This window comes from Alnus glutinosa, chromosome 3 (genome assembly GCF_958979055.1).
Source record: "Alnus glutinosa chromosome 3, dhAlnGlut1.1, whole genome shotgun sequence".
Taxonomy (NCBI): Eukaryota; Viridiplantae; Streptophyta; class Magnoliopsida; order Fagales; family Betulaceae; genus Alnus; species Alnus glutinosa.
In genome coordinates this window covers 436,073-450,136 of record NC_084888.1, presented here as the reverse complement: position 1 = coordinate 450,136, position 14,064 = coordinate 436,073, and the positions used below count along the sequence as shown (strand labels likewise).

At 36.5% G+C, this 14,064-nt stretch overlaps 2 protein-coding genes across 2 annotated transcripts; both read left to right on the top strand.

Moving 5' to 3' along the window:
* The first annotated feature begins 1,035 nt into the window (after positions 1-1,035).
* Positions 1,036-5,436, top strand: LOC133863602 (RPM1-interacting protein 4). The gene is made up of 4 exons (XM_062299626.1): positions 1,036-1,195; positions 3,967-4,521; positions 4,855-5,043; positions 5,141-5,436. Exons 1-4 carry the CDS (start codon positions 1,190-1,192, stop codon positions 5,168-5,170), a joined length of 780 nt encoding a protein of 259 aa, XP_062155610.1. The 5' UTR covers positions 1,036-1,189; the 3' UTR covers positions 5,171-5,436.
* Positions 5,437-6,620: 1,184 nt separating this feature from the next.
* LOC133864140 (uncharacterized) lies at positions 6,621-9,599 on the top strand. The gene has a single exon (XM_062300376.1). It carries the CDS (start codon positions 7,593-7,595, stop codon positions 9,372-9,374), a length of 1,782 nt encoding a protein of 593 aa, XP_062156360.1. The 5' UTR covers positions 6,621-7,592; the 3' UTR covers positions 9,375-9,599.
* Positions 9,600-14,064: the final 4,465 nt, after the last annotated feature.

Sequence of the window (14,064 nt, the reverse complement as noted above, 5' to 3'; positions counted from 1 at the left end):
AAAAAAAAATTAGAATCATTTTTTTTCTAGCCTTGGAAAACATTTACAATTTTTCAATAGTTTGGAATAAAAGAAATTGTCGCAATCTAAAATTTGAGAGAAAGATTATCAATTGAATTAAAGAAATGTTAGAGGAACTTAATCTTTTGCCAAGAAATGATTACCAACAGCAAGCCCCAAGGTTCTTTTCAAAAAAAATTATAAAAATTATAAAAAATTAAAATTTTACTCTAATTTTTGTTATTTTTTTTTAATTTTGGCCCCCTAAAACCCTTTTTTTTTTTTTTTTTTTTTTCAATTTGCCCCCTCAACTTGGGGGTCGGCTCCGCCTCCGCCCCTAATTACCAAGATAATATAAAACTTATATATATATATATATATATATATATATATGAATACCCGTAGCTACATAACATTTATTTTTTTAATAATTATTTTAATCATCTCTAATAAATTAACTTTCGCATCATCTTTTTAAAAAATTTGATAGCTTTTAACATTTCTCAAATCGAAAGATAGCGGCCAAGCTCTTCTTGCTTTTGGTTTGCCGAGAAAAAGAAAAGAAAACCCTAAATTTATTATAATGAAAGGCCAGCAGAAGTATTCTGAACAGAGATGTTTGCACAGAAGGAGACAACGAGAGGCCTCACTTAAATAGAAGAAGACAAACACAGCTTTACAAGTCAGCCACCATTAACAGTGACGGCGTTAACTCGGACTTCCCTCTATATCCCCACTTTGCCAACCCCAAACGGCCACTTACCTCAAATTGCTGATTGCCACATTAGCTTCGTTCGTCCACGCCAGTCTCTAGCATTTTATTACATGGTCAACGATGGAGTGCTCTGGAAGCAGTAAAATGTCCTCTGGCAAATTAGCAATAACAATTCACGTAACAAGTTGGAACGGTGTTGATTGGGTTGGGAGTGTGAGAGAGACGTTTGAAACCGAGAAGAAAGAGAAGCGGAAGAGAATGGTCAAACATTACCGGTGGCGCCGGTCAATGGTTGATAAACTTCTCTTTAAATCCCTCTCTCTCCCCCATCTCTCTCTCTCTCTCTCTCTCTCTTTTGCTGGGTCTCTCTGTGTTGGAGCTTGGGTTACCTGAATATTTGTGGTGGGTTTGGTCCTAACAGTTGAAGTTCTTGGAGAATTCTGCTGTTCAGTTCCAAATTTGGCGGATAGGACGATGGCAGTAAGCTTTTTTGTTTTTGTTTTTGTTTTGTTCTTAATGTCAATTCTCTTGTTGCTTCGAATGTATGGCATTCTGCTTGGTTGCTGGGAGAACTGGAAGAAAAGAAAAGAACTTGAGAGTTTGGATCTTTTGCATTATGTCCTACGGGGCTTAATTGAATGGTGTTTTTTTATGTTCTCTTCTGGCGTTAATAATACGAGGTTTACGATTGTAATTTGTTATCTGTTCCCACCTTTCCCTAATTAGCAACCCAATAGAGCATATATAATTCCTTTCTGTTTTCGGATATTGATATTGTGAAGAAATGGAACCTGTGATTGTTTACTTAGATTTCAAAGATACTCCTTCCGGGTTTGTGTTATTTTGTTTTATTTTGATTAGAGATTCTGGGATTCGTATGATTTTGTTAATGATGTAGTAGTATTAACAGAATTGGGGATTCTGTTGATCTGGGTTTGTCATGCTTGTGGTTTTGTTGGTTTCTAATTGTTTGGAAAGAACGGATCAAAAATATAATGAATCATCGCTGCTTTGTCAAATGTCATAATAACAATTCAGCTATAGATATGGTACTGAAAGGTTAAAATTTTGAATTCTTTCACCTTTTGTCATTTTTTTTTTTAAAGGTTTGAGCTCTTGGTTGAATTATGATTGTGTTTGAATTAAGATTAGAAAAACACAAAAGAAAGATACAACTGGCTGCTTGGTTGTCTTGAATTTTGTTGTTTTGCTTGATGGGCTTGCTGAGTTGTTTTCTTATAGGTTGCTTTTGTTCATTCTTCCTGTATATCAGTGCAAGCAGCCTAGTTGATTTATTTGGATGTGATATCAAATTACATTTGTAGTTGTTGCTGTTTGATACTTGGAAATTGAAGCTTAGGTTGAATTATTATGCAAGTCCTTGTTCAACAGTTAAAGCAAATGCGGTATATGTTGCAAGGATCTTGATGTACAACTACAACAAGTTCAAGGATCTATGTCACTTTTGTTCATGATCATTCTCATTTTGCCCCCATGGGGTTCTTTTAACATGACACTTAAAAACTTGTAACACTCTCCTAGTATGCAGGTGGTAATATTTTATTTATTACGTGAAGCTCATTGTTTGAGGGTCAATCTGCATACTATCCTGCATGTGTGTGTGTTTGTATTCCTTTATATCTTTTCTATTTTGCCCATGTATGATTCAAGGATGTGGAACACTTCTATTTTGACCTTTTTTCTGGGGGCCAGAATCAAGTGATTGTAAGTTGTATAGATAGGTATTTCACATACTTATGTATTAAAGTATTGATTAAGTGATTAAATTTACTTATTCCTATCAACTTAAGTTTTTGGGATAAGTGATAATTTAACATGATATCAAAGTTAAAGGTCTTGAGTTCGAATCTTAACTCAGTTATTTACCCCAATTTCAATTAAATATTCTACGTGTTGGGCCTCATTTATTAAAAAGTTAGTTTGAGGGGGAGTATTAAAGTATTGATTAAGTGATTAAAGTTACCTCTTTCTATCAGTTTAAGCTTTTGAGATAAGGTGGTAATTTAACACTATGGATGTAGTACATGTGTAAAACTTGTCAACAACTATACGGCATCAGGCAATTGGTTTCATTTTCTCATCAAGTTAACAGGTAATTTGCAGGTCTAATGCACATTCAGTCTATCATAAGCATCGAATGTCCATCAAAGCATAAACTATGATTTAAAATAGTCCCTTCTCAATGTCGAATGAGACAATATAATATTTATTGCTATGCAAGTAGACTGGCTGTTGTTTGTGATTGAGGTTGAGGTTTGTTTCTAAAAAAAATGTTATTTAGCTACTAAGCGGTCAACAAGAGGCCTCTTTTCTACAGGCACAATATGATAATGCATGAAAGATCTTTGATTGCTTATAAGCAATTGTGCTATTTGTGATAATGCCGTTGCCAATGTTGTCATAAATAATGTTAGAAACATCATTTGGGTGTGGGATTTTAGACGTGTATGGACACTTCATGGATGTGGCTTGTCCTGTTTCCAAAATGTATTGTGTTTGACACATGCCAAACTTCTTAGACACAAGTAAGATATAAAAAGAATTTTGAAGTTGAAAATGAGTTGCACACAATAAGCAAGCCTTAAACATGGTTGTAACAAAATTAATTAAGCAACTTAAGTAATGGTTCTTAACTGAACTTTGGTTTTATATTTTTGATTCATCATATCTTTGTTTGAATATTAACTAGTCTACATAAGTTATGAATGGAGAAATGATTAACCGAGTTGCATACATATTGCATAGCCTGATATCATATGTATAAAAAAATAAAATGTATTTATATTCTCCCATGTCCCCACCATTTTATTTCCTAGTTTTTAGGATTTTGATGTCGTGGTGACCACGTTGTCTTGTGTTTGTTATGTGTCCGTGTCATGCTTCACACCTTACATACATACCCACACACACACAAATAAACCTATGTATGTGCATTGTTGCTGTCATGGCATGATATAGGTTTTGCGTGCCCATCCATTTTACTGTTTTGCTGAGGCGTTTTGGAATATTTGTGCTTGTCATGGTTCTTGTTTCTGTTGCTTGCTTGGCAGCTATGACTTGCGCAATCCACAGCCCTTCTTATAAAAGAGGGTTCAAAGAGACATCATATTTGGCTTCTTTATGAATGTGCTACTCGTAGATGAAAATAAAATGTGTTGACAGATGAGATAATGGGATAGGCTTATGGATGATGTGCTGGTAAATATAATAAAATATTTTCAATGTGGCAGCAACGTTCACACGTACCACAGTTCGGCAATTGGGAAAGTGGAGATAATGTTCCTTACACAGTTTACTTTGATAAGGCTCGCAAAGGTCGAGGTGGGGCCAAGATGATAAATCCAAATGACCCTGAGGAGAATCGTGATCTATTTTCTGATGATTCATCTTCAGCTCAAGGTCCTACTTCCAGAGCTGTTGCCGAACCAGAGGAACCAATAAGACAAAAACCAGGAAGATCAACACATGAACGGCAAAGGAGCAGGGAAAATGGTGACCTCAAGCAGTTTACTGACAATTTGGGTGGCAGAGATAACAGTGAAGCAGCAAATCAACGTCATGGAGGCCGTGGGGTAAGTTCTGGTGAAACCTATAAAAGACCTTCAAGGCATAGTGCTGGATCTGAGCAGAGTGTTGAGCGTTCACCCCTCCATCGCCAGGCAAAGGTCCCTGCAAGAGATGGTGGGGTCAACCCACACTCTTTTGAAGGAAAGGCTTCATATGACAGTGCCCATGGAACTCCTGGAAGAGCCCGAATGAAACCAGAGACTCGAGGCGATGAAACGGTAATCCTCTCCTATCATTACTGCCATAAATAGCATAAACTTGGAAATGTGAGTTTGAGCATTTGTGTGGTAGCTGAAAGAAAAGAAAGAAAGCAGTGGTAGATCAGCAATTACATTCCTATAGCAGTTTAATGTCATGAGTAGTCATTTTCTTGCAAAATAAGCTGTGTTTAAACTTAGCTAGATACAAGCAGGCAACCCATCATACCCAATTCTGATAGGGGCTGGAGATTTAGTTTCATGCAATCTTTTGTTACTTTAGTCTTCCTTTGATTACTGGATTCAGTATTTGGTTAAAACTTGTTCCTTACTATTTGGGTTCTTACCTGGCAGCCTGAGAAAGGTGCTGCTGTTCCAAAATTTGGCGCGTGGGACGAGAACAACCCTGCATCAGCTGAAGGTTTTACTCACATTTTTGATAAAGTGCGGGAGGAGCGGCAGACGGGGGCGGGAAGGATACCAGGGCCTAATGAGACACCTTACAATAACATTCGGAGGCAAAATCCTGATGACAGTGCTAAGGTTTGTTATCGCTCATCAATTTCTGTTATTCGTAAACAGTGCAACGTTCCCATCCTTTGATTTTCAGGGAACTGATATTTTGCTTTTCTATTCTCAGAGCTGCTGCTTTCCATGGGGCAGAAAATGAAGTGTTTGAATTTGCTGTAAATACCTATGAATGCTCTTTCCAAGCCTAGTTTCTTCTTTGCAGTGCGGTCACTTTGTCTGTGTGCGCTACTTTGTAGTAATAAACACATAATTCTGTGGCAAGCTTTCCTTTTGTTGTTCTTCTTGCCTTTAGCTGCTTTAAGGAGACGGAATATTTATGTTCAGTTTTGCTATTGTATTTGCATGGAAAATACCAGATTCAGATTCTTTAATTCTATTCCCAATATATTGCGGTGGCTTTAAACTTGTCCTTGATTCTATGTTTTTTGTGTAAACAAATTTCTTAATTATGTCAACATCTCATATGACCTGCTTTTGAATTTCAGTTTTTGCTAAGCAGGCGAGTTCCCGATTTCCAAATTTGACATAGACAAATTTAGACAATAGTGGTCATGTTACTGGCTCGGAATTAGTTTAAGCTTTTAAAATAATTAGTAATTTAACTCGGTATGTTTGAGTTTACCTTTTACTTTAGTTAAATATTTCACGTATTGAATATTACTTTTTACTAATGATATAAGGTCACAAGGAGGACTCCTCGTTATAGCATTACTTCTCACTAATTGAAGAAAAGTTTGAGCCTACACATAATAAGAGTGTTGAAATATTAATTCAATGATTAAATTTACTCTTTATCTATCGACTTAAACTTTTTAGAATTTCATTTTGCTAGTTGGCTTGTGGTAGGTTTGCTGGAGATGGGGTTTAATGCTGGTAGAAATTTGTCTAGCTAGATACAAGCAGACAATCCATCATGCATCTAACCACTTTAATGCCTACATTGATGACAGTCGCATTCTCTTTACATAAAGTAACGTTATATTATATTTTTATTCTACAATTATCTCATAATGTTAATGTTTTCGTTCTATTAAACTCTTAGATTTTATTTTTTCTTATAATGATTGATCCAGTTATTGGTTAGGTCTGCCGCATTTCGCATTTCTTTTTCTCGATTCCTCATGCCAATATAATAAGAGAATGCTATTTAGTAAACTATTATATGACTACCATACAGCTTGAATGACGTGACAGATTCAATCAGTTATTATTATTATTATTATTATTTTAAATTTTTTTAACAAGTGTTGATTTAATTATTGATTTTCACAATCACATCATCAAGTTGTACGATAGTTGTATAACATTCTACTAAATAATATTACTCTTACTCATGTTTTTTATATATATATATATATATATATATATATATATATATATATATATATATATATATATATATATATATATATATATATATTTTTATAACAAGAGTTGATTGACACTGTCACATTAATATAGTGAGATAGTGGTAAAATAAAAGTGTGATTTTTAACATTTCTTTATAGAGAATGCAAGCATAAAATACAAGCATCAGGACAAATTGAGTTATTCTTCATGTAAAACTTAGATAAGGAATTCAAATCTCAATCAACAATGTAATAATATACTCACTTAGCAATTGAGACGATCAATTGAAATTAGTACGTAGAGTTCTCAAAATCTGTTAATTTTTGTTTTCAAATTAAAAGAATAAAGTGTTACCCACCGGCATTCATAATTTTAAATATCATTGATTGATAATAAATATTGAGTTGATGAATGGGAAGCAATCATTTAGGTTGGTAAATGTAAAACCTTGTAAATTTAAATTTAAAATAATGACTAAAGTACACCTGAAAGAGGAAGTTAATCCCAAAAGCCTGATAAGAGAAGGAGGAAGAATCCTGACCGTTGAGATATAATACACCGTAGCATATCATTCCGCAAGAGAGAGCTCACGCAGAGGGAGTCCATAGTTTATTACTTCTCCTGAAACCACGCGATCCCAAATCTAGCGCGAACAATTTGGCGCTCGTTCAAAAAATTCAAAATTTTTCACACGAAGCATTACAATTTACGAACTTTTATACAGAATTCAAACTGAAATCTTCAAAACGTAAAAGTCCCTCTCTCTTTCTCTCTCTCTCTCTCTCACTCAGATCTGGTTGTCTGGAGCTGAAAACCGAGAGGAACTCCAAACTTTTCCTTCGGTTTCGTACAAATCTCAGGTACTTCAAATTCAAATTTCCTTTTTCATTGTCCGCCACTTGTAATTCTTTTCCTTTCGTTGTAATTCTTTTCCTCTCTGTCTAGAATTCTCTTTCTCTTTGTTTCTGGCACATAATTGGGATCAACCAATTGCTAACCTAGCTTATCACTGGTCGAAATCGTATAAAATCTCGTAATTTCATTAAAATATTCGTTTGTTTCGTAGATTTCCGGTGGTTCTTTACGCAAATCTTCTATTTACCTTTAAATTCGTGGGCTGATTTTGGGTTTCGTTTCATTCATAAAAAGAAAAAATAAAAAAATAAAAATTCCATTTTGGTTGAAATCCGCATGCCCCAGTGAGTGATATTATGGTGAGGGAGCAAAGGGTTGAGTCGTTTTATGCGAAGCTCCGTGAATCGGCGATCGCTTCGTCTTGCTCTCCTCTGCTCGTATTCCCGTCCACCTCTGATGTGGACTCACTCTGTGCCCTCAAGATCATTTTCCATGTCCTCGAATCTGATTCCGTTCGATACGCGTGCTATCCGGTCTCGTCGTTTCAGGAAATTCACAACTACGCCGGGCCCAGTTTGTGCTCGTCCGATGAGCCCCTTTCCATTCTTTTGATAAATTGGGGGTGCCATAGGGACTTAAGGAAGGTCCTGAATTTAGGTCCGGCGGCTCGTGTTTTTGTGGTTGATAGTCATCGGCCCATTCATTTGCACAATTTGAGTGAGCAGAACGAAAGGGTAGTTGTGCTTTACACGCTGGATGACGAACAACAGACTGATTTGGCTTACGATTTTGATGTTTCGGCTTTGGCGAATGTGAGTGATTTGAATAGTGATGATGAGGTTGATGAGGAGTCTGACAGTGAAGATGAGAATGACAGTGAGAGTGAGGAAGAGGAGGATGGGGGCGGGTCGAGAAAGCGGAGGAGGGTTTCAGAAGACAATAAGGATGACCCAGTTCAAGTTTTCAGGAAATTGAAGAGGGAATATTATCATATGGGTACTTTCCATGGAAAGCCGTCCGGGTGTTTGATGTATGATTTGTCGCATTCTTTGAGGAAGAACACAAATGAGCTGCTTTGGTTGGCTTGCGTTTCATTGACGGATCAGTTTGTTCATGAGAGGCTAACTGATGAGAGGTACCAAGCTGGGGTTATGGAGCTTGAACAGCACATCAACAGCTCGGGGAATTTGGAAGCAGTAACTTCGGTGACTCTCAAAGACGGGACAAAGATTCGAGCACCCAATGCATCTAGAATTGCATACGAAGATGAACCGAGGCTAATGCTCTTACAGGAGTGGAATTTATTTGATTCAATGTTGTGTTCTTCGTATATTGCGACTAAATTGAAAACATGGAATGACAATGGGATGAAAAAACTCAAGCTTCTTCTAGCCCGGATGGGATTTGCACTTGTGGATTGCCAGCAGAAGTTTCAGTACATGAACCTTGAAGTAAAACGGAAGATGAAAGATGAGTTTGAACGGTTTTTACCTGAGTATGGGCTTACTGATTTCTACTACAGGAGTTTCTTGCGGTTACATGGTTATCGCTCAAGGGTGTCAGCAGCGGATGTGGTGTATGGGGTTACTGCGCTGCTTGAATCATTTGTGACATCGAATGGCTCTTGTGCTTCCAAGCAGTTTGGCTTAGCTTATGATGCACTGTCCTTGAGCAATCTTGATACGCTGAAAGCTGGAATGCATAATGCAATCAAGGTACAAAGGTCAATTCTTAGACAAGGAAGCACAGCAATAACTAAGAGCGGTTGTATAAGAAGTGGAAGGAAATTCCGGTGGGTAAAGCTTGAAGACTCGGTGGACACAAAGCTTCTGGGTTACCCCCAGGCGTTGACTAAATTTTGTTATTTTCTGATGGATGCCTTGCGAGAGAAGGGAGCAAGAATGAAGCCTTTGCTCTGTGCTTGCTTATCTCAAGAGCCAAACAAGGTATTGATCGTAGGAGTTTGTGGAAAGCCTCGACTTGGGGCAGTTCAAGGAAATGCATTTGGAATTGCATTTAGAAATGCAGCCGAGGAGACTGGAGCAGAATTTTTCCATGAGTTGTTCGAATCTTCTTGGATAGTCTTGGATGCAGCTGCAGTTAATTCCTTTATGGTCAGGTTGACTGAAAAACTCTGATGTACAAGTCTAAGGCATGTATGGCTGATACAACCCTCCAGCTTCTTTGAGCAGTTTTTTCTTTTATCATTATAGCGTTTCTGAGATGATTAATAAATTGTATGCTATAATTGATTTGCGTGACTTGATGTAATTGTCCTTTTTCCTTTCTTAACAATTGACTTCTGTTGTATTATGATGTTCTTTTACACAATGACTAATTGAATTTCTTCGTTTTGTGCTCTACTTCTTTGGGATCCTTTTTGTGAATCTCTTCCATGTAGACATGCAAGCACTTGTTAAATATGGGTGTTCAGCTTGGAACCAATAGTTCCTCCTGGGCATAATTCTTTGATTAATTGTAGAGAAATAACTCTCAAGTATCGAAGTGCAAAGCTGAATACTTGATGTTTGTGCATTTTTCACAAGCTCCCTGCTTGAACTGTTGCAAAAACGTTCCACCTAAAGCTAGAAATGGCATTAGTAAAAGATTTTCTGTGGGAAAGTGGGTGAGATGGACATGCAGTGCACTCAGAATCCCTGCTCAGAAGGACATGATTGAAGGTGTTTCTCCAAGCAGCATACAGGTTAGAGTAGCATTAGTATTTATGCATTCATCAGTGTAAAGATCACTGAGTAGCATTAGTACCTGTTTTATTGGTGAAGCTAATACGATTTGGATGTTCAAAGGGTAATGGTAACCACACGCAGGCAAACACACATATTGCCTCTAGAAAAATGTCCAATTGTGTTAGGGCTTTGGTTATAGGGTCATTCTAATAGCTGTGGTAGCTGCAGTTAGAAACAATAGGTTAGTAGAAAGATTTTTTTTTTCTTCATGTTCCCCTTAAAGCGTCACTTGTCATTATTAACTTTTAGAAATGTTGTGAAGATGCTACAATGTATCGTAGTCCAGAGCGAAACCAACAAATGTTTTCAACGCATTATGTGCATGACTTGATTACTAGTTGTGAATTATGTGAATGGGAAACAGTGGCAATCTGTATTTTGTAGTGGTACTATCATTGGGCTTGTTTTGAGTCATGGTGATTAGTTTTCTTTCTAACTTTGAAAACAAAAAATAAGTTTTACTTAGTAATTTATGCATATTTCTCCCTAGTCTTATTTATGGTACGTTGACAATTTTTGACACAATCATGACACGAAATTATAGGATTAGGGTTTAGGCTAAACGAGTTGATAGGTTGACCTGTTTAGTGACATGTTTATAAACGGGTTAGTGGGTCGACCCGTCAAACAGTTTATGATCCGACAATCCGTTTATGACACGATTAGCTAAATGGGTTGACTCGTCAACTTGTTTAGCTAATCGTACCGGGTTCGGGTTGGCAAAGATGATTTGGCGGGTTGACCTGAACTCGATGCGATAACCTGTTTTGCCAATCTTAATTTTATTGTGTGAACTGTTAAGCAATTTTAGGGTAGAAGTACAGTGTACACATGCTTTGTGTAGTTGAAATATCAATTATTGAATTTTCAGGAAAAATCCTGTTGACACTTTGGTTTCACCTTCACTTTTTCTTTTTCTTTTCTAAGCCTTTGGAGTATGGTGTAACTAGTGTACTATTATTCATTAGGTCCATACGAGAGAAACGGCACATTAGCTTTGTTAAAGCTTTTTCTTTTTAGAACAAAAATATTAACACACAATTTAAGATACAAAATATTTGAAATTGTTTTTACTTTTATGTCACCTTCGAACATTTTTTTCAAACAAAAACATAAAAGAACCTTCCAAAAAACATTTAAAGACAGAGGCAAAGGGGTTTTTAAGTTCCCGTCCCATGCAACTATAAATATCAAAATAGAAGAGTCTCATCAGCTGGGATTTATTGGAATTTGGTATCAGGTGGATATAACTAGCTATTTTGGTCATGGGCAGAGCCAGATGCCCAGATGCCATATGTTCATTCAAATTGCATGTCTTCTCGAAATGGTATTTTCAAGCCATGCTTACAGTTTTGTAAGGTGGTGGAAGGCAGTACCAAACTTGCGTTTTAAGCTATAACTTGTCCGATCAAGAGCAGAACATCAAGCTCCTGTGACCAAGTCCTTGTTGTTTGTTTAAAATCTGTCTCATTAAAGGAATTGGGGTAGGACCAAACCTTAAAATCACAAAAAATTTTAGGGTTAAATAGTCCAAGGGGCCGTGAGTTTTCACAACTTTATTTTTTAGTTTCCGAATTTTAATTTGCATTACAGATGGTACCTCAATTTTAAGAAAAGACCGAATTGGTACCTCAGTTAAGTTTTCCGTCCAAAAACTTACGGGTCGCTACTTGTCAACCTCTGAGGTTGACACGTGACACTATATAAAAAAAAAATTAAAAATCTTTAAAAATTAATATATATATATATATATATATATATATATATATATATATATATATATATATATATATATATATATATATATATATATATATATATGAAAAATTGAAAAAAATTGAAAAAATAAAAAAAACAATGGGGTAAATCAATTTTTATTTTTATTTTTAAAATTTTAAAAGTTTTAATTTTTTTTATATAGTGCCATTTGTACGTATTAGTTTTTGGACGAAAAATTTAATCGATGTACCAATTCGGTCTTTTTCTAAAATAAAGTTGTGAAAACTCATAGACTAAAATGATGTTTAACCCAAAATTTTATCATCTTTGATCCGTTAAAGATGGTTGCTTGTCAAATAGAAGCGTAGGCCATTTCACTTGTTTCCATTAATCGATCAAGTAGGAATAATTGTAATAATATGAAGAGTTAAATCGAAACTTTAGGATATATGTTATTCATTTTATTCCACTTAGGGCAAGTGCCATGACTCCCCAAGAAGTACAATGCTATGTGATTTGCCCTGTAATTCAATGTGAAATTTGTTCTTGCATCTGTAGGTGATTGATGAAGGCTTTTGCAACGGAATCTTCCTATGGAGGGTGACACAAACAGTGGGCAAGTTTGCACTGGCATCTTTCTGGGTCATCAGTCATGGCATCCTATCTTACGTGAGCATGGAATTACTACAACGTTCTTTGCATCTGCTCTGAACTGAAAACCTTCAACCACCACATTTGAGGATTAAGAAACAGATAGTTGTCTTCTAACATATTTATGCTGTGGAATATATTAATAGTGAACAATAAAACAATTGAAAGAATTGAGAATTTCTTACTAGAGGCAATGACCAAGAGCGCAACCAAGAAAACTAGTTTGAGTGACGACTTGTCCATGTCTGTGATGGATATGGTGTTCTAATGTCTATTTTGTTTAACTTTATTTTTAATTATTATTATTATTATTATTAATTTTAAGGTTTACTCTTTTTTCTTATCACCCTGTAATTCAATCCCCTGCTCAATTGAAGTCCCTAAAACAAAACATCGACAGTAGCCATCAATATAAAGAATCCATTAATTAGAATAGAAAAAGGAATTGGCAATGCTCTTATACTAAACAACGTTCAAATCTGGGTGTAGCCTGATAAAAAAAAAAAATCGGAATACCTTATTCTGTTTTGCAGAGAGAGGAAGCCTACCTTGCCCACCCCCCTGCCCTTCTTTTAACAAAAATGAATTCCTTTGCATTGTGCTTTACTTTAGCATTTGGGCTCTTGACCCACTCTTCTCCTTAATGCCCGTTGGCTCTACCACTGTGCTCTTTGCTTTTAGTCTCACTAGCTATGAAACTTCAACATCAACTGCAACAGAAGAATTTTCACGCCCACCGATCAGTGCAATGGAATGTGTCTATTTATTTATCTCTTGACTCGAAATGGGAGCAGGTTTGAAAATGAATCCTAGAGTGTATAGAGTTGGGCCAGGAGGGTCGCTTAAAGCCTTTTTTTTTCTTCTTTTCATCGGAGTTATTTCACAAAGACTTGCACGAAACTAGATCTTGTGGAATCGTATTGAATATTTGACGATACATTCCGTACCTTGCTAAAAAATTGATTATTGTTTACCAACCACACATTGTCTAACCAAATTCAATTCTCTCTCGATATGTTCCTCAAAAAATTTGATTCGTGCGGATTCTTCCCCCAACTAAAGAAGAGATTTTGGCAGAATTGTCGCATATGAAATTGAGCACGATTTTGCAAAGAAATAGCCCACTTGTTTCTTGAGAAGAGATGGGAAACATGTCCACTATCATTTAATTGAATAGTTGACCCAATTACTTGTTGTTTGAAGAAACCCTCAACTTCAATTGATAATTTTTCACGAAAAGCAAACATGAGATAACAAATTCAGTCTTTCACAAAGATTTAGAATAGCTGTCCCGAATTCAAGTTGACTATGTTTTGCCGTCAACACAAATGAAACACGAGTGCCTTGAATTTGTCTTATTAGAGGTGTCCAGAGGCTTAATGCGTAATGCTGGAAGCCGCTTTGTTCAAGACTCAAGTACTTCGTTCGCCATTCAAACGACTCCGTTTCCGTTCACACCCAGAGGTCCACGACTTCATTCGCCATTCACCGTCACGGCATACGTTGATATTCTCGAATTTCCCCCTATTATAAAATTCAAATTACACTGCAACACGATCCCACGCCCGCGCGTGTCATGTTAGACGCGCTGCGTACCACTCTTACGCCTACACGTGTCCACCTAACGCCGCTGGGCCAACGTGGACGCCATCCTCACCCCCCACGTCTGTCACAATGAAACTTTGTCACAGCCTGTTTCTCTCCCCGGCCC

What these genes read in the sequence shown, in the direction of transcription:
- LOC133863602 (XM_062299626.1), top strand. An exon ending in AGACTCGAGGCGATGAAACG is followed by an intron (nt 4,522 to 4,854) that starts GTAATCCTCTCC and finishes CTTACCTGGCAG; the next exon opens with CCTGAGAAAGGTGCTGCTGT. An exon ending in ATCCTGATGACAGTGCTAAG is followed by an intron (nt 5,044 to 5,140) that starts GTTTGTTATCGC and finishes TTCTATTCTCAG; the next exon opens with AGCTGCTGCTTTCCATGGGG.
- LOC133864140 (XM_062300376.1), top strand. Translation starts at nt 7,593, where the DNA reads ATGGTGAGGGAGCAAAGGGTTGAGTCGTTTTATGCGAAGCTCCGTGAA.